This window comes from Microtus oregoni, unplaced genomic scaffold (assembly GCF_018167655.1).
Source record: "Microtus oregoni isolate MIOR12 unplaced genomic scaffold, Mior012 000005F_ref0000423, whole genome shotgun sequence".
Classification (NCBI taxonomy): Eukaryota; Metazoa; Chordata; class Mammalia; order Rodentia; family Cricetidae; genus Microtus; species Microtus oregoni.
Window position 1 is genome coordinate 6,928,218 of NW_024543064.1, and position 19,470 is coordinate 6,947,687.

General features: G+C 45.9%; 1 protein-coding gene across 1 annotated transcript in view; it reads left to right on the top strand.

The window, feature by feature from the left end:
• Nucleotides 1–795: 795 nt before the first annotated feature.
• LOC121448782 (solute carrier family 25 member 33) overlaps nucleotides 796–19,470 on the top strand; it is a 29,717-nt gene continuing 11,042 nt past the window's right edge. The window contains exons 1-2 of the mRNA XM_041652987.1: nucleotides 796–1,290; nucleotides 13,508–13,687. Of these exons, the coding sequence (XP_041508921.1) occupies nucleotides 1,235–1,290; nucleotides 13,508–13,687 (236 nt within the window). The 5' untranslated portion in view covers nucleotides 796–1,234. The remainder of the gene's footprint in view (nucleotides 1,291–13,507; nucleotides 13,688–19,470) is intronic.

A 19,470-nucleotide genomic window follows, 5' to 3' on the forward strand; every position in this document is an offset into this window, starting at 1 on the left:
TCAGGGTAAGGGGACTTGCAGTCCAGCCTGATGACCTGAGTTCAGTTCCTGGGACCCACAGGATGGAAGGCAAGAACTGACTCCTTTAAACTGTCCTCTGACCTCACACCTGCAGGGTGGCATGTGTGGACCCCACAACACGCTCAACACACACAGACAGCTGGGTGTGGTAGGTAGTGCTTGCTTTTTTATTGTTGTTGTTGTTTGAGACAGGATTTTTCTGTGTATCCCTGGCTATTCTGGAACTTATCATGTAGTCCAGGCTGGCCTCGAACTCACAGAGATCCACCTGCCTCTGCCTCCTGAGTGCTGGGATTAAAGGTGTGCACCCCACATGCCTTTAATCTCATCACTGGAAAGGCAGAGGTAGGTGGATCGATGTGACTCCGAGGTCACTTGGTCTGCATAGAAAGTTCCAGGTTAACCAGGGCTTCATAAGTGAGGCCATGTCTTAAAACAACAACAACAATAAAACAAACATATGCCAAGCCTGGTGGCACACATTTTTTAATTCCTGTACTCAGGAGGCAGAGGTAGGCAGATCAAACGTGAGTTTGAGGCTAGCCTGGTCTACATGACAAATTCCAGGCTATTCAGGGCTGCACAGTAAGACTATCTCAAGACAAATCACAAACACATTAACTTCTCTCTCTCTCTCTCTCTCTCTCTCTCTCTCCCTTCTTTTCTTTCCTCTCTCCTTCCCCTCACTCCTTTTCTTTTTTTTTTTTTTTTTTTTTTTTTTTTTTTTTTTTAAAGGAGAGACCGGGAGCACGGGGCCTGGTTACCATGACCAAGCCGCCTGGGCAGGTTTTCACGCCATCCACTCGCAAGCCTGGCCAGCCTCGCACGGCCAACCTCCCGGGACCGACCCCGCCCCGCGTCTGCACGATCGCCACGCCCCACATCCACCTGTCGTCCAATAGGCACACGGGATGCGGGCCCACACCCCCGCCGCGCCGCGTCCCGCCCCGTGACGTCACGGCCCAGCCTCCGCCACGTGACGGCCGCGCGCCGGGCTTTGGCTAGCGGCTGGGAAGCGCCGCCGAGGCCGCTGACTGGCCAGGCGCCACGCTGCGGAGGGAGCCGGGCGCCTGGGCCTCCCGCGCGCGAGCTCGCGCATGGGAGCGTCGGCGGCTGCCTGAGGGAGGGCAGCGAGGCCAGCGGAGCCCGAGACCTCGAGGCGTCCCTCGAGCGGCTGCGGCGGGCTGCGGCGGGCCGCGGAGCCGGCGCGGCCATGGCGACGGGCGCTCAGCAGAAGGAGAACACGCTGCTTCATCTCTTCGCCGGCGGGTGAGCCTCGGGCCCGAGCTGTGCTCTCCTCCGCCCCGGCGTTGCCGCGTTCCCCCACCCGCCGCGGCCTGGGGTGAAGCGAGGGCGGGCGGCCCGGGAGGGTTGGGACTTCGGTGTCCCCACAGTCGCTGTCGCCACCCGGCGCGTCCGCGCTCCCATCCCCCACCCGCCGACCGCCTCTCTCCTTAAAACAATTCCTGGCTGGTGTGACTGTCACCAGGGGCGAGCGCTTCTAGCCCCTGTGGCTCCAGCCCCCTGCTTCTCGCTGGCTACGCCGCAGTCACTCACCGCTTCGGAGGTGCGGACGCTGGAGAGCCTGGGGAGCGCAGGAGGTACTGCGCTCGGTCAGAGGGCTGCGAGCAGGTGTCGCAAGGCAGCGGTGGCCTGCGGAGTGTGGGGGAACGGATGCTGGGCTGCAGCACGTGGGAGGGAAAATGGGGACCTCGGAAGGTTTGTCTGTGCTAGTCGGTCTTTAAGCACCTTCAGTGCTTTTCTATGTAGGGACACATTATGGTATGTGGATACGAATAGGAGTTGAATTTTCCTCTCCAAAAGAAAAAAAAAACAAGTTAAATTATTTTTTTAATATTTGTTCTTTTTTTTTTCCTTTTGTCATAGCGGCTACTGGCATGGGAGCCTTTTGGTGCTGGTGTTTTGAGGGGTTTTTTTTTTTGAGAAACGCTCTCATGTCTTGTAGCTGAGGATGATCCTCCTGCCTCCTCCACAAGAAAGATGTTGGGGTCACTGGTGTGGTGCTAAATATGAAATCCAGGACTTTGTGCATGCTAGGCAAACTCTCTATGAAGTTACATTCCCCAGCCCTGGGGTGTTGAGCTCCTTGGCCTAGCCCAGTTTTAAGTATAGGGTGCTTTACATAACCTTCAGGGTTCATCCTGAGCACTTTAGCTGTGGTCTGGACTATGTATTACCTAAACTGTTCCTTATACTAAACAAGTGCTGGCTGAATAATTCCCCGGAAAATAACCACGATGCTCCCATCGTTTCTGGCGCCTTTGTACTTTTAATGTGGCCAGCGGTTGATGACTGTGCTTCCACAGGAAGGATTTCTTACTCATTTTATTTCTGTCACCCTGTCATTCCTCTCATCCATGTCTGCACTGATCCTGCCTTTGAGAGTGACACCCAGAAGGCTCCCTTAAAGGCGACCACTTCATATAAATTTGTCAAACCTGGGAATTTAAGAACACTTTAGGCATATTTTTAAAGCCAAGAGAATTTTTTAAAAACGAATTTATGATGGGTGAGCTTTTTTTTTTTTCTTTCGTGCTATTTTTACTGAGGTGGGCTCTTAACATTGTGTTCATGCTCTTAACTGGAGGAGTTCCAGAGTGCCCTGTATTGTGACCCACTATAGTTGATGGCCTTGTCTGGATGAATCTCCCTGTAAACACTTCACAGTGCCCTCTGGCTGCCAGCCTTTTCTTTCCTGACAGAGAATACTGCAGTGGGCAGCGCAGGGCAGCTTCCAGGACTCATTAAGGTGTAGGGAGTTGATTAGCGCTGTGCCTGAAGCCGTGGTGTTTAATAAGCTCTAGTTGCTTCATTAGCAGTTTGAGATCTCTGTGTTTGCAGATAAGAAATGAACCTTTAAAAGATTGTTTGCAGAGCTGCTAATTGGATTTTAGCCTAAAATACTTCTGTCCCTTTTAAGGTAGAGCATGAAAGGAGTTGAATATAATGAACAGGGCACAGGCTGTAGTTAAAAGTTGTCAACCCAGGGGTCCTCGGAACATTTCCCTCTGTTGCTAAGCTGGCCTCTTTCCAGGTAGCTAAGTTCAATGCCTGTGAAAAGTCAGGGGTCTTGCTTTTTAAAATCTGTTGTTTCTCTTGTTTATTGGCTAGTTATTGATGGCTGTATTCTCAGACAGATTTAATGCTATCCCAGATTAATAATAGTACAAACTATTTGTTTTTGAGACAAGATCTAGAATTCACAGAGATTCTCTGTCTTCATTCTGCCTCACAAACACTGGAATTAAAAATTCATGCCTTCCAGGTCCTGGTGATTTCCAGAGATTTTTAACTTGCTTTGACAGGCTTATCAATTTAATATAACCATTGAAAATTAATTTTAGATCCTGGAAACATGAAGGCTGCATCAAAATAGTTTGTGATCTATAATTTTTTTTTTCTTGAAGAGCCAAGTTTCTATATTATTCCCAGCGGTTATTGCCAAAGGAGAAAGTAGTCCTGAATTAACATGCAATAGTCAGGTTTTCAGAATAGCACATTGTCCTTTGAGAAGAAAGCAGGAAGAAAGACCACCACAGACCCAACATCTGGAAATGCAGTTTGGCAGAGGTTCCCAGTGGGTTTCATACTCACTTCTGCACAGGATTGTGTCCTTTATGTCCAGGTTAGCCTCAAACTCCCCCAATCCCGCCTCAGTCTTCCAAACACTAGGATTACAAGGCATGAGCCGTGTTACCCCAGTTCTCCACTTTGCTTTCTTAGTGATATATTGAATGATCGTGGTAGTGTATTTTGAGTACAGTTTATCATTAATGTCTGTTTTAATATTCAGTGCAAGTTCTGTTTCTGAGGCCTGTGAGTGGGGATCAGTGAAGATGTTGGCTTAATTTACAGTGAGCGCCTTCTTACACTGACGACGTCTTTCTAATCCTCGCTTTTTCTTCCTTCACATCCATTATAAATCACATCCTTACCTGTGGACAAGATCTATTTCCTTTGACTAAATTAGTGAAGATACAGCTGCTGAGTCAATATTTGTAGATTTTATGTGTATGGGTATTTTGTCTACATGTATGTCTGTGTATCACATGCGTGCCCTATGCCAATCAGACTAGAAGAGGGCATCTGATCCTCTAGAACTGAGGTTACAAATTGTTGTGAGCTGCCATGTAGGTACTGGTCATTCAGCCTGGGTCCTCTGGAAGAGCCATCTCTCCAGCCCCAAACTAAAATATTTTTAAGACATTTGATCTCAGCATTTTCAGTTTGCCTCTTAGTGTGAGTTGCTTGTGCATGACTGAGCTTCATTCTTGGTGTTAAAAGACCCTCTAGTGCTGTCAAAGCAAGAGAGTAGTACTCAGGCATTACTCGAACAAATATAGTCTACTGTTTCTTTCTGTGACCTATACCACTCCATCAAAAAAAATGGCCAGAGTGCTCTCAAGTAGCCCTTCCTTGGAAGACCTGATTTGCCTTCAAGGGCCTGGGGGGCTTGTGTGGTCTTAGTCTTAGTGACATCCTTTGCCTGCCATGCCTCTGTGGGGGTGGTATTAGATCTGCATGGTACAGCTGGATTTAAGCTGTAGATTTAGATTGATAATCTGAATTAGATGCTTTCAGTCTTATTTTTTTATGGTGTGATTGTGTGTGTATGTGAGTGCACATTTTGTAATAATAAACAGTTACATGACCTTTAAAATATTTTTAAATAGGGGCCGGAGATACTTTATTAGTAGAGTGTATGTTTAGTATGACTGTGACCCCAGGTTTTTTATTTAATCCCCAACATGCTACAAAGGAAATATTGATGGGAATATGTAGATCTGGTAGCCCATAGATAGTTTCAGAATTTACTGTCTTCCAACAGATCACTGGCCATGGCTGACAGGTATTCTCTGGCACTTTGCCAACTTAATTTTGATTATGTGGAAGCATTACAGGAATGACTGTTTCACTATCTAGGGGTGCAGTGTATAGACCATTCAAATTTTTCCTGAGGTCCAAGGCTGTAGCTCAGTGTGAAGCGTTGCTAGCATAAGCATGTCCTCAGCTGGAGCCGCCAACCCATATAAACCAAACAAACAATAGCACATTCTTACAGGAATTTTGATTAAACAAATATAATGACTAATACTTTTTATCAAGATATATATATACTATTTATGAATATAAATTGACTTTAATTTATCTACTATAGTTGTAGCTATGAAAGGGTTTTGGGTTTTTTTGCTTGTTTGTTTTTGATGGGAAATGCCCAATAAGATGGAAGTTTCTTTTTGTATATTTATTTTTCAAGACAGGGTTTCTCTGTGTTGTTTTGGCTGTCCTTGAACTCACTCTGTAGACCAGACTGGCCTCAAACTCACAGAGATCGTCCGCCTCTGCCTCCCGAATGCTGGGGTAATATGTGTGCCACCACTGCCTCGCTAAGATGGAAGTTTTTTTGTAAGTACCATAAACTTCCTTCACTAGACCATTCCAAGTGTAGGTGACAGGCAGGTTACAACTGCCAGTCAGTATTAAAGAATTGCCTGTCTTAACTCGGATGTAGATTGATGTGGTCTGAATTGTCCTAAATAGAGAAAAACAGTACTTTATTGCTGAGTTACTCATTAGTATTTGCTGAAGCTATATTGGTACAAGGTAATGTTAATTTAGGTTTCTTTATTTTCACATTTCTTGTGAAAGAAATGATTCGTCTTCATTTGGGATGCTTTTTTCCCCCTTAAAATTTATTTATTTTATTTTATGTATATGAGTGTTTTGCTTGCCTGTATGTGTGTGCACCATGTGCATGCCTGGTGCCCTCTGAGGCCACAGGAGGATATTGTATCCACCATGTCAGTTCTGGCAACTGAGCCTGTGTCCTCTGCAAGAAAAGCGAGTACTGAGCCATCTTTCCAAGCTTCGGGGAGCTATTTAAATAATTTTTCTTTCCAAATGAGATGGAATAGAGGATGTATATCCTAAAGGAGAACCAGTGGCATCCAAAATTGGTTTTGCTTTAATGAAATAATACGCAACTTACATAACTGACATCTCATAAGCTTTATGTCTGATATTCACATAAACTTTCCAGAATATGATAGTTCATGAAAAGCAACTAATGTATTTCAAGTAGCAGAAAAGAGGAAAAATTATTGAATTGCCAAGGATTAGAAGGCTTGCAGAGTTCCTGTTGGTAGTTTGTTGGTAGAGCCCATTTTGTACCTGTGTATAGTCCATGACCATGGAAATCAGTTTACCACTAGTTGGTAGTGATTTTTATAATAAATAGCCCATTAGGACTTGAGAGATGGCTCAGTGGCCAAAGGACTTCCTGCCAAGCCTGGCAGCTGGAGTTCAATCCCAGAGACACATGTGGCAGAAGGAGAGAACTGTGAGTTGTGTGTTGGCATCCACACATGCGCACCAACACACCCACCCACCCCACATTGAAGAAATAAATGTAATAAAAGTCTATGGGCCACCAAAATGGCTGTGCTGGTGAAGGCACTTGACACCAAACCTGACAGCCTGTGTTCAGTGTCTGGGACCCATATGGTGGAAGGAGAGATCTAACCGATCGCCACATGAGCACTGTAGTGTGCGTGTGCGCGCACACAAACACATACACACTAAATGTAATATTTTAAAGGTAAAACTTTTTTTTTTTGTAAAAAGCACATTGGCCTTGACGTTAGTGCCTAAGGTGAGTGGGTATATACTCAGGAAACAGAATATTTTACTGGAAACTTGTTTAATATCTTTCTGATTATTTGAAATTCTGAGGTGAAAGTTAATTTATCGACATCATTTAAATTTTTTATGTAACTTTGTAACCTCATAAAAATAGCTGAAAACTTCAGTGTCCATTTTGTAGTAGTTGTTTTACCCCACACTGGAGGAGAGGTGTGTGGGAAATTAAGGGCCATGTGGATATAAAAAGATAAAGGTTAAATGTGCCTTTGTGTGATAAATGCTACTTCAACTATGAAAGGGAGGAGGAGAGAAAGTAGAGAAATGCCGAGAAGCAGGTGCTGATGTAAAAGGGGACAGGTGGGGGGCTGGAGAGACAGCTCAGTGGTTAAGAGCATTGCCTGTTCTTCCAAAGGTCCTGAGTTCAATTCCTGGCAACCACATGGTGGCTAACAACCATCTGTAATGAGATCTGGTGTCCTCTTCTGGCCTGCAGACATACACACAGACAGAATATTGTAGGCATAATAAATATATATATATATGGGGACGGGTGGTGGGAAGAACTCGAAGTGGTAGTCATTCAGGGCCGTTCTGTTGCTCTCCTCAAACCCTTCCATGTTTGCTCTGAGTGGAACATTCCAGAGAATTTTACTGGACTTTGGCATTATAGTAACCAGTGCAAACTTACCCTGGGAGAGAAATTAAATTAACGTCCAGGAAGTTTCCTTGTAGCCATTGGAAATGCCGCCTCCTCCACAGGAGTACTGACTGCCCTTTGAACGCTGTCTGCAGTAGTCACGTCCTACCTATGAGCTTTCTCCAAACATGAAGTGTAAGTTTAGGGATTGTAGCTGTGAGCAATAGGAAACCCACTCTGCACTGGTTAACTCCTGGACCATACACCTGAGTTCCAGAGGGGCACAAGCTCTGGAGAGGGCTTGCGGAAACTGCTCTGGCCTCTGTGGAGCCCTGATTGCTCTGCCTCCCAGTGGGGCATGCTTGGTCCTCTCATCTGCATGCGGTTCCTCTGTCTCTCCCACCAGTTTCTTTATGGGGCCAACTTGGAGATACACCCATCTCTAAACCAGTCATTGCTCCAAGAGAATTCATGCTGAGTATCTGGGCCCAAATCACATGCTCCTCTCTGAACAGACTGTGGCCAAGTAGATGGTATCATGTTAATGGGCTTACGTGAGTCAGAGTTAAAACTAGAAATGACCTTGATCCATTCATACTGTATGGCTTAAGAAATAGATCTGGTTAGGACAGAGGGGTACCCTATGCTGGGAGGCTGCCAGCAATGCCAGCTGCCTCAAAGATGGGTTGTCCGTTTTATTGGTCTAGAATGCAGGTTTTTTTTTCTTTTCTTTTTTTTTTTTTAGCCATAAACATTTATTAAAGGAAAAGAGAAGAGAGAGAGAGAGACAAAGACACGTGTGCACACCAGAAGGAGAGAACAGGAAAGCTAGAATGCAGTTTTGCAGCTTAGGTAGTGTGATTAATTGTTTTGTCCTATGCATTTTAGGATGTTCAGCAGCGTACTGGCTGCTAATAATAACATCTCTTCAACAACCAAAAATGTCTTCATACGTTGCCAGTTGTCACTGGGGGTGGAGGCAGAATTGCTTGGGCTAGGAACCAAGGCTAGAATAGTGGTCTCAGATTTTGATTGCATGGCCCTAAGATTAAAATGTTCTTGCATCTCTCCATATGTAGTTCATGTGTGCATACGTGCAAGTGTGTGTGTGTGTGTGTGTGTGTGTGTAAAAGACAGTCCTGTGTGTGTGTGTGTGTGTGTGTGTGTGTGTGTGTAAGACAGTCCTACCGGGCAGTGGTGGCACACACCTCTAATCCCAGCACTTGGGAGGCAGAGGCAGGCGAATCTCTGTAAGATCGAGGCCAGCCTAGTCTACAAAGTGAGTTCTAGGACAGCCAAGGTTGTTACACAGGGAAACCCTGTCTCAGAACCCCCCCCCCAAAAGACAGAATCTTCAAAACCTCTCTCCTCCCCCCAAAAAGGCAGACTCTCTCATAGAAGCTGAAGCTCATCAGTTTGACTACGTTGTCTGGCCAGTGAACTCTGTGGGTCCACTTGTCTCTGCCTCTCCATTCCTAGGGTTACTGGTGAGGCAAACATTTTACATGGTGGGCCATCTCCCCCGCCTGTGCCATGTGTGTAGTTTTATTACCCCCTTAATTCTAGACACATAAGATACACATATAAAATATAAATTACATTGTAAAGATTGTAAGTAAATAACATTTTCTCTCTACATTCCTTTTTTTAAAAATATTTATTATGTATACAACATTTTGTCTATGTGTATGCCTGCAGGCCAGAAGAGGGCACCAGACCCCATTACAGATGGTTGTGAGCCACCATGTGGTTGCTGAGAATTGAACTCAGGACCTTTGGAAGAACAGGCAATGCTCTTAACCTCTGAGCCATCTCTCCAGCCCCTCTACATTCCTTTTAAAAATTGTTTGTGTGTGTGTGGGGGGGGGGGAGACAGACGTCCACAGACAGATAGACAAAGAGGGATGTGTGGGTGCCTGTGAAGACTTGAAAAGGGTGTCAGATCCCCTAGAGCTGTAGTTAGAGCAGTTGTGAGCCGCTGGATGTGGGTGCTGGGGACCAAGGTTAGGTTCTCTGGAAGAGAGGTATGAGCTCTTAGCTAATGAACCAGCTCTCCAGCCTCTACTTTACACCAGTGGCTATTTAGGTATCTCAGAATATGAACTCCTTAGGGTAGCAGTTCTCAACCTGTGGGTCGCAACCCCCTGGAGAGGGGTCAAACGGGGTCACACATCACATATCCTGTATATCAGAGCTTCACATTATGATTCATAATAGCAAAATTATAGTTATAAAGTGGCAACAAAATCATTTTATGTTTGGGGTCACCACAACATGAGGAATTGTGTTAAAGGGTCACAGTGTTAGGGAGGTCGAGAACCACTGACTTAGATCAGGGATCTAAATGATCCTATCCAGCCAGATAATTGATTCTCGACCTCTGCTAAAACCGTCGTCGTATAACTCTGATGTCTGAACATTGGCCAAAGATACTCATGTGAACCAGAGGCCCCATCCACCCCATCAGTGTGAAGAAGAATCATGGGCCCTGCAGAGTGCTGGGGGGGGGGGGTGTCTTCCTGCTATTGTCCCTGCTTTATCCCCAGCCCCTAGTAGGTCTGGACTGCAGATTGAGGACACTTAGCTGGTTCCATATGCTTCCTACAAGTGGAGGCTGTACCTTCACCCACCCAGGCAACAACACCTGGAGAAGGGCATGGGTGTCTGCCTACCGTGGGCCAGTTGTGTTGGCCTCTGAGGACAGAGAGAGACTCTCATGGACCTTGCTAGCCTTGTGCCCAGGAATATGTAGACTAGAGAAAGAGAAAATGCTTGATGCTGCCATAGGATTCCCAGGCCAAGTGTGCTGGGCTTTTTGTTGCTGTGACAAATAACCGAGCAGAAACAACCTAGAGGCCGGGGGGTTTATTTGGGGTGGTGATTTCACCCCATCCTGGTGGGCAGAACAAAGCAACTTCAAGCTGGCCAGGAAGCAGAGAGAAAAAAAGAGAGCCCTGCTAGTGGGCGCTCTTGTTTTCCCCTTTTATTCCATGCAGTCCTAGTCCTAGTCCTAGCCACACTGAAGGCAGGTCTCCACCCCTTAGTTAATCCTCCCAGATGTAGCCAGACATTTGTTCATTTACTTATATCAATAAAAATAAAACAAATCTCGAAGGTGTCTAATTCTTTCTGTCTTTTCTCCTTTTGGGTTCCCATCACAGGACCTTGAGTGCCTTTGTGAGTGATGGGCTTGGGCCTGTAGTTGACAACATAGTAGCAACTGGGGCTTTCCCAGTGAGTACTCACTCACTTGTAATAGTAACAGTGTTGTGTTTCCCTCCAGTGCTCTGTCTGTTTCCTGTTTGATTTGAGACAAAATCTTGCTTTGTAGCCCTAATTGGCGAGGAACTCATGGTAATCTTCCTCTTTAGTCTTGCAAATGCTGGTTTATAAGTATACACCAAGCAAGCCCAGCCCCACCCCTTCCCTTCCTGCTTGCCTCCCTCTGACCTTTCTTCCCTCATTTCATTTCTTCTCCTTTTTTTTTTTTTGGTAGTAGATAATACCCTTTTTTTTCTATGCTATGATCATGATTTTTTTTGTTTGTTTTTATTTTTTCAAAACAGGATTTCTCTTTTTTACCCTGGTTGTCCTAGAACTCTGTGTAGGCCAGGCTGGTATCGAACTCATGGAGATCCGCCTGCCTCTGCCTCTGCTGGGATTAAAGAAAGGTGTGCGCTACCACCGCCCAGCAGTAATCACAGTTTTAAAACAGGTTTACCTGAATAGCCAGATATAGCTGTTTCCCCCATTCCCTCACCTATATACATTTCTGTTTCACAACATTCAGGATACTTATGGTAAATTGGGGCACATATGTTCTGACCTCATAAGACGTTTGTTGGAGGATTAAATGCTTGTCACAAAATATTTTTTTTGCTTCTTTCCTTCTTGCCTTTCTTTCCCTTTCTTAGCCGGGGTCTTGCTATGTAGTGTAGGCTAGCCCCAATCTCACGATCCCCCTTTCCAGTCTCCAGAGTGCTGGGATTACCCATGTGGTCTACAACATTCAGCGAGACAGCCTTTTAACTAGTAGTCCAGCACTGAGTAAGCAGGATGTGGCTTCCTCTGTGAGCATGAGCCCTTGTGCTGTGCAGTGGAGGAGTGCAGGTCCACCAGTGCAGCTGCGTGTCTGCTGAGGTCAGAGGGCAACCTCTGAAGAGTTGGTTCTCTCCTTCACTAGTTTAAAGGTTTATTTTTTTTATTTTATGTGTTTGCCTGCATGGATGTAAAGGCATTGTATGTGTGCCTAGTGCCCATGGAAGCCAGAAGAGGGCATTGAACACCCTGGGCCTGGAGTTAAGGATCTTATAAGTTGCTTTGTGAGCTGGGAACTGAACTCAGGTCCTCTGGAAAAGCAGCAAGCGCTCCTAACCTCTCAGCCATCTTTCAGTCCCTTCCACTTTGTGTTTGAGGCTGGGGCTGCCTCATTAGTTCTTCACTGCTCTTTGTCTGTGAGCTTCTGGCTGATTCTCCTCTGTCTACCCCCATTTCACTGTAGGGTGCTGGGACTGGGGTGGCAGATTCAAACCATTCCAACCAGCTTTAAAAAAACCAAACTCAAGTCACCATGGTTGTCTGAATCACATTTGTCCACTGCTGAGCCAGCTTGCCAGCCCTAATTTAAGTCCTACCTGGAGATTTTGCCTTATTCACTTTGGGGGTGTATATTAAGTGTTGGGTTACTGCTATAGAGAGTCTGGTGTAAGATTCTGCAAATGCTAGCCTGCCAGGAGTTCTCTCTCAGTCTAGGGCAAGGGGATGGCGGGTAAGAAGCAGAGTTAGTGCTTCTCCAAATATTTACAGCTTAAAATCTACCCTCTGGCTGGCAAGATGGCTTGGTGGGTGTGGGCACCTGCTGCCAAGGTGATGACCTGAGTTCAATCCCCAGATCCACATGGAAGAAGAGAACCCACCCCTGCAAGCTGTCCCCTTACCTCTCCACACATGTCCCAATAATTGTAATAATAATAATACTTAATGATATAATAATAAAAAGACTTTCTCCGTGAATTCTCAACTGAATAATCCTCGGCTAAACAATTGCCCGTTGTGAACTTGCTTGGTCCTGATGCCACAGATGCAAAAGTGAGTCAGACCCCAGGTCCCAACTTGGGTTTGCTCTGCTGTAGGGCTATGTTTTCCGAGGAGGGAAATCCCTGGATGTACGGGTGGTAACTTTAGATGGCCCATGACATCATTTGTTATAGCTGGCCTGTCCAGCATGGTTTTGTAGATAGCGTTATGTAAGAGAAGATGAAAATGGGTAGTTGGGGTAAAGAAGTGAGCTGCTGCTTTGTAGAAAGGTGTCTAAGCTGGGTGTGCTGATAACACCTGTGATCTAGCTTTTCAGGGAACTGAGGCAGGAGAATTGCAAACTGGGCAATTTAGGGAGACTTTGTCTTGAAATAAAAAAAAGTTTGAGATTGTAGCTCAGTGGTAGAGCATCTAGCCTGGCATGTGCCTAGGTTCAATTCTTGTACAAAAAAAAAGTTTAAAAGTAATTCAAGAAATTTCTTGCTATCGGTATGCTGTGAAGGACAGAACTGAAGTTTAGAGGAATGACCCGGAGAGACGATAACTAGGAAACAGTGTGTGCCCACCGTTTGTACAGTGGAGGAGACAGGCGTTCACTGGTTGAAAGTATGCTGTAGTGTTCAGTAGTGTCCATGTTAGAAAGTCTGGGCTGTAATGAACATAGGTTTTCAAACTAGTAACGCGGTCTGCGTATTTGGCTCGAATGTGCAGAGATCTGTATTTTAGACTATTCATGGTGAGTCTCGTGGTGAGACTGGATGAACATCCAACAGTGGAAGTTGGTTGAATACTGTGTGGAGATACAGAGGGATGGCATCAGACTGTTGCGAGTGGTCAGGTGGCATCTGCGTTCACGGATCACTCTCAAGTGATTCTCTTTGGTTCTGGAAACTGAGCTAATTTTTTTTTTTTTTTAACTTTTTGAGACAGAGTTTCTTTGTAGACCAGGCTGGCCTTGAACTCACAGAGGTCTGCCTGCCCCTGCCTCCCAAATGCTGGGATTAAAGGAGTGCGCCACCACCATCTGGCTTGTAAATTGTATTAAATGAATGCAGGCACTTTGTCTTAAAGAGGAAAAAGCTAAATAGCGACCGCATTTTCTGCAGACTCGTGTTGCCCTCCTGACCTCCTGTGCCTTCCATCCTGCAGGTGCGGGGGCACAGTTGGTGCTATTTTCACATGTCCACTCGAAGTCATTAAGACGAGGTTGCAGTCTTCCCGACTAGCTCTTCGGACGGTGTATTATCCTCAAGTTCATCTGGGGACCATTAGTGGAGCTGGAATGATGAGACCAACGTCTGTGACTCCTGGGCTCTTCCAGGTTCTGAAGTGAGTGCAGTCCTCTCCGCGCGGCCCTCGCCTGTCCCTCGCCCGGTCACATTATACAGTTTGGGTCCAAATAGAAGAATTCCATTTCTTATTTATTTTGTAAGGAATGGGATGGTATGCCAAAGCTCGCAGGTGGAGGACAGAGCTCTGGGGATGAAACTCAGGTTAGACTTGGTGACAAATATCCTTACCCACTGAGCATCAGGCTGCCTAGGAGGATTATTCTTTCAGTTTTAACATTGAGGAAGGGAGTAAAGTCCCAAAAGCAGGTGGTTATCAATAGGCACAGAAAGGCCAGAGGCAAGAATCAGGGGATGTGGAGGCAGCATAGATCTCGGTGAGTATAAACAGGATCCATGGTCCTCACTGGCCGAGAGAATACTTCCTGCTTGGCATCAGGTGACACCTTTCATAGCGTCTTGGCATAGTGAGATGGAAGCAGGTGATCAGGCCATGTCACTAGTGTTCAGAATGAACTTCATACAGACTTGTCATGTAACTTGTGACCAGTTGACATGTCCCCAAAGCTGTCTGCAGGGCTAAGCCTGTGAGGGGAAAGAATGTCTCTCTACTGCAGGCCTTAGGGAGCATACACCCTCCTTGTCTAGTTTGTCATGTCTCCAGTAGCCGCACCCGCAACAGTTACTACAGCGGTGGAAACCAAAGCAACGGGCACTTCATCCCTGAAAATGCGAGAACCACTTCCACACGACACAAAAGCCAACACTTCACTGCGGACCTACCCTGTCCTTTCTGATACAGTCTATGGTCTGTGGCTGTGAAGTCACAAACTGCCACTTCCCCACGACTGTCCATTTATACTGTATTTATGTCAAAGTGTAAACCATGGAATTAAGCCACATTCTTGTTTTAATGACACTGCCCATGCTAGAAAGGTTCTGTGCCGTTGTCTTGCTCACCCACGCTGCGTTTCCTCAGCCTGTGGTGTACGTTTTTAGGATTCTTCTGCACTTGGGCTGTCATTTAGTAGCTTTCAGGTTCTGAATAAATTCCATTGATCTTTCACAACGGCCTTAAAGGATGAGCACCTGGACCCCATTGCTCTCAGTTTAGAAAGACCTGCAGATTAGCAGCTGTGATACCCAGAGTCAGGTGTAATGTGGAGCTCCCTTTCTAGAACAGTTTAGAGCAGCTAAGAACAAGGTAAAACAAAACAGAAGAGCCCATATCACAGCTGGGCTGCAGCCTCTTCCAGGTCTTATGTGGAGGTGTCCCTGGTGCTGGCCCAAAGATGCCAGGAGCAGGACCTTGACCCCTTCACTGGCTGCTGCCTCTGCTTCTTTAGCTGTAACTGCTGCTATACCACCTTGTCTCTTGCTGCCGCAGAAGGATCCCAGGACTCACCTGGTGACAGCTGTCCCTCATTCAGTCATCATGGGTGATGGGGTTTCTCACACTCATCCCCTGCTGCCTCTGTTATTAGCATAATTGTTTTCTACCCATCCCAAGCAAAATGGAAGCAGACCAGAACTCTGCTCTGCTGAGTTAGAGCTTCATCCCACAGACATAGTTCTGGGACCTTTCAACCCACAATGAATCCTGTCAGCTCTGCTTTCAAAATAGAGAAACCTGACCCCTATCCGTGACTTCCTCTAGTGCTGTTCTGTGTTGCTGACAGAGCCTGAGAGTTAACTACCTCCCTCCCCACTCTGCTAAACAGAGCAGCCAGAGTCCAGCCAGCCTGCAGGCTCTTCACTCAACAGTCCTGTGACTGTACTGTTCCCCTCCAGTCTCCTTGTTCCTTTAAAGGCACAGGAACGGGCATTGTGATACACACCCATCTCAGCACTCAGGAGGTAGAGGCAGATGGGTCTCTGAGTTTGAAGCCAGCCTGTTCTACATAGAGAGTTCCAGGACATCCAGGGCTACACAGTGAGACCCTATCTCAAAAATAAATGAATAATAAAAGCACAAGAACACTTGTTAGCGCCAGTTCCTTGTTCTGGACATTATCTCTGGTTTTGACACCTTTGCAGGAATATCCTGCGCTGACCTCGTTATTTGACTGAGCTTCCCTACGCCATCACGCTTCCCTACGCCATCACGCTTCCCTACGCCGTCACGCTTCCCTACGCCATCACGCTTCCCTACGCCATCACGCTCTCCTTTATGCACAGCCCCTGCCTCATCCTCCAGCAGTGTGGCTGCTTATTTACATGCTCCTTTGTCTGCTCACCCTCACTCCAGCCTGGGAGGCGGAGTATTTGTTTCTATTAATAAAGTGTCCTCAGGCTCCTTAGAATATTGTGTGTGGCTAGAGAAGCATTCAGAACCAATAAAGTGATTCTATGAAATTGGGCAAGTCAGTACTGGTCCTGGAAAGGGCTTCCTAGCCTCCCACCATGGTGACACACGTGTGCTGCTGTTTCTAGTGGGTGCTTTCTTGTGCTTCTTAAGGGAAGGTTTGCAGCAGAGTTTCTTTGGATGGTGAGTCCTGATTCCCACCTGAAGAAGCATCCCCTCGTGCCACGTGGATGTTCTTGTGGTTCAGATACCAAAACATCAAACAGTGTACTGCCCTGGGTGGTGTGGTCAATAAAGAGGGCTGCTTCCCACTTAGCCTCTGGAGCCAAGCCCAGGGGTGATGCTCAACCAGAAGGGCTCTTTGTGAGAGAGACAATAAGCAAGGACAAGCCCCAGACCTTTTCTATGCACTACAAGACCCATCCTGGGTTCTATTCTGAATTCTAGGAAACACTGTGGTTGTCAAAAGCACAGATGACTAATGTGGCCATTCATTTAAAACTCAGGTGCTTCTTACTTGCCCTACCCTTCCTGTGACCACTGTTATAAAAGTCATAAGAAATTGTGTGTGTACAAGTCTTTAAAATATGAATCACATGTCTTAGGTTAACTTATTAGGAAAAATATATACCCTGCTGAAGAATGGAGGAAGTTATTTCAAAAGATGGGGGATGGGGTGCCATGATGGTTCAGCGGGTAAGACACTTGCCAGGCCTTGCATCCTCAGTTTGATCCCAAGACTCCATATGGTAGGAGATATCCAGTTTACACATAACACACATAAACACACATAATTTTTGTTTGTTTGTTTTCAAGACACGGTTTCTCTGAGTAGCTTTGGAGCCTGTCCTGGCACTTGCTCTGTAGATAAGGCTGACCTCAGCAGAGATCCATCTGCCTCTGCCTTCCACATGCTGGGATTAAAGGAGTGCACTTAGTTCACACACGAACACACACACATTTAAAAAAAAAATGCTTTGTGGGAAGGGCCTGGGGAAATGGCTCAGTGCCTAATAAGGTGCCTGCTATACAAGTGTGAGGACCTGAGTTTGGGTTTCAACACCCACTTCCAAAGCTGGAAGAGATGGCAGAGTGGTTAAGAGTGCTTCCTGCTCTTCCAGGACATGAGTTCGGTTCCCAGCATCCTCACCTGGCAGCTCATGGCTGGCTGCACTCACCTATACTTTGGAACACATGCAGGTGTACATGCACACATGCCATTTTTTTTAATTTAATTAAAAAAATAGTACTGGTGGGGCTGGAGAGGTGGCTCAGCGGTTAAGAGAACTGACTGTTCTTCCCGAGGACCCGGGTTCAATTCCCAGCACCCACATGGCAGCTCACAACTGTCTGAAGATCCAGTTCCAGGGGATCTGACACTTTCACACCAATGCACATAAAAAATAAAGTTAAATAAACCATAAAAAAAATAGTACTGGTGATGTATGTGTGCCTGTAATCCTAGCATGGGCGGGAGGACACCAGCCTTGTCCTGGAACTCACTAGGTAGCTAGTTTTGCACAGTTAGTGAGCTCCAGGTTTTAGTGAGACCCTGTTTCAATAAATAAGGCAGCTTAATATGGTTCCAGTTTAATCCCAACACTCAGAAGGCAGAGGGGGGACATCTCTGAGTTCCAGGCCAGCCAGAGATACACAGTGAGACCCTATCTCAGAAAATACACAGTATCTCAGAGATATACAGTGAGACCCTAGCTCAGAAAAAAGAAAAGAAAGGATGGAGAAGGAAGGAGGAAGAAGCCTGACGTGACCTCTGACCTCCACATGGATACACCTATACAACATACAACACATAATTTTTTAAAATAATGCTTTGTCAGGTGTCTCCTTTTTTTAAAAGTACTTTTTTTTTCCTTCAGTTTTTCGAGACAGGGTTTTTCTGTGTAGCTTTGGAGCCTGTCCTAGAACTTGCTCTGTAGATAAAGTTGGTCTCAAACTCACAGAGATCCGCCTGCCTCTGTCTCCCCAAATACTAGGGTTAAAGGCGTGCACCACCACCACCTGGCCAAAAAAGTACTTTTTTAAAGTGAAGATTTAAGTTAACTGAAGTACCTTATTTGATTTTTTTAAAGGTCTTAATATATATATATATATATTTTTTTTTTTGGTTTTTTGAGACAGGGTTTCTCTGTAGCTTTGGAGCCTGTCCCGGAACTAACTCTTGTAGACCAGGCTGGCCTCGAACTCCCAGAGATCCGCCTGCCTCTGCCTCCTGAATGCTGGGATTAAAGGCGTGCGCTACCACCACCCGGCTTAATAATTATTTTTTAAAATGCTTAAATGAGTATGCCTGTATGTGGGCATATACACATGTAGGCAGCCAGACAAGGAGTCAGATCTCCTGAAGCTGGAGTGACAGACTGATGCAGCTGCTGGAGACCAACGAGTGATTGTGACCCCCACAAGCCATCTCTTCACCCCCTATTTCAATCTGAAAATTAATGTCCATATCAGCTAGTCCATGTCTTTCCAAAGCTGCCTTGCTGTGATGGATATTTGGTGAGATTCTTGCCTCTCCTATACGTGCAGGTCTAACCTGGGGAGAGAGGGCTCCAAACAAGACTGATCGATCACTTTTACATGTGTTTCCAATATGAAAGGTAGCATGCAGGTGAGAGGGCGAGCCTGGGCTCTGCATTGGTCTTTCAGAGCTGACATGTGCTGTGTAGTGGGAACTTGATTGTCCCAGAAGAGCTTATAAACACCCAGGCAGGGCAGAAGTTCAGCTTATGTAACAGATCGGACTTGTTGCCACTGTTCAATGCGTAACTATGGAGACTGTCTTTCTTCAGCTCTTAAAAGGCGGGAGTCACTTAAGGACACGCATTCCCTGCTGCATTATGGATGAGGACTCCCAGCCTCCTGGAGCCAGAGGTCCCCTTGACCTTCTTAAGTAGCCTCTAGGCCGCACGGTGCTCATTACTGCAGACCACAGTTACAATCTACACCGAGCGACTGTCAAGTGAAGAGCATTTGAATCTTCAGTCTCTGGAGCAGGTCCCCTCAAGGCACTTCTGCAGACATGTCCTGATCAAGAAACTTGACCTTTGGAAACAGTCCTCAGGAAAATAAGAAAAGTGAGGGGTTTTCATTGAAAACATTGAATTGTGCCTCTGTCAACAGCCAGGTGGTTTACTTTTGGCCATCGTGACCATGAATTTTATTTTGAAGCATTGTGTTGATAGGAGCCCAAGAAGTGTTTCCTCTAACCCTTGATTTTTATAAACTTTATGTGCTAGAATTTTGGTCTCAGTTTTTATGACCTGTATTAAGATTTATTGAGGTTTTTAAAGATAGCCTTTTGTTTTGAAATAATTTAATAGTAGAAAAGTGACTTGAATGGCACAAATGACTTATCCCTCTTATAGACTCACACACTGCTAGCATTTTACTACCTCTGCCTTCTCAGTGTGGCTGTGTTCGTGCACACCCTAACGAGCCATCTGAGAGTGTGCCTCATGCGTTTACCCTGTGCAGTAGTTCTCTGTTTATCTACCATG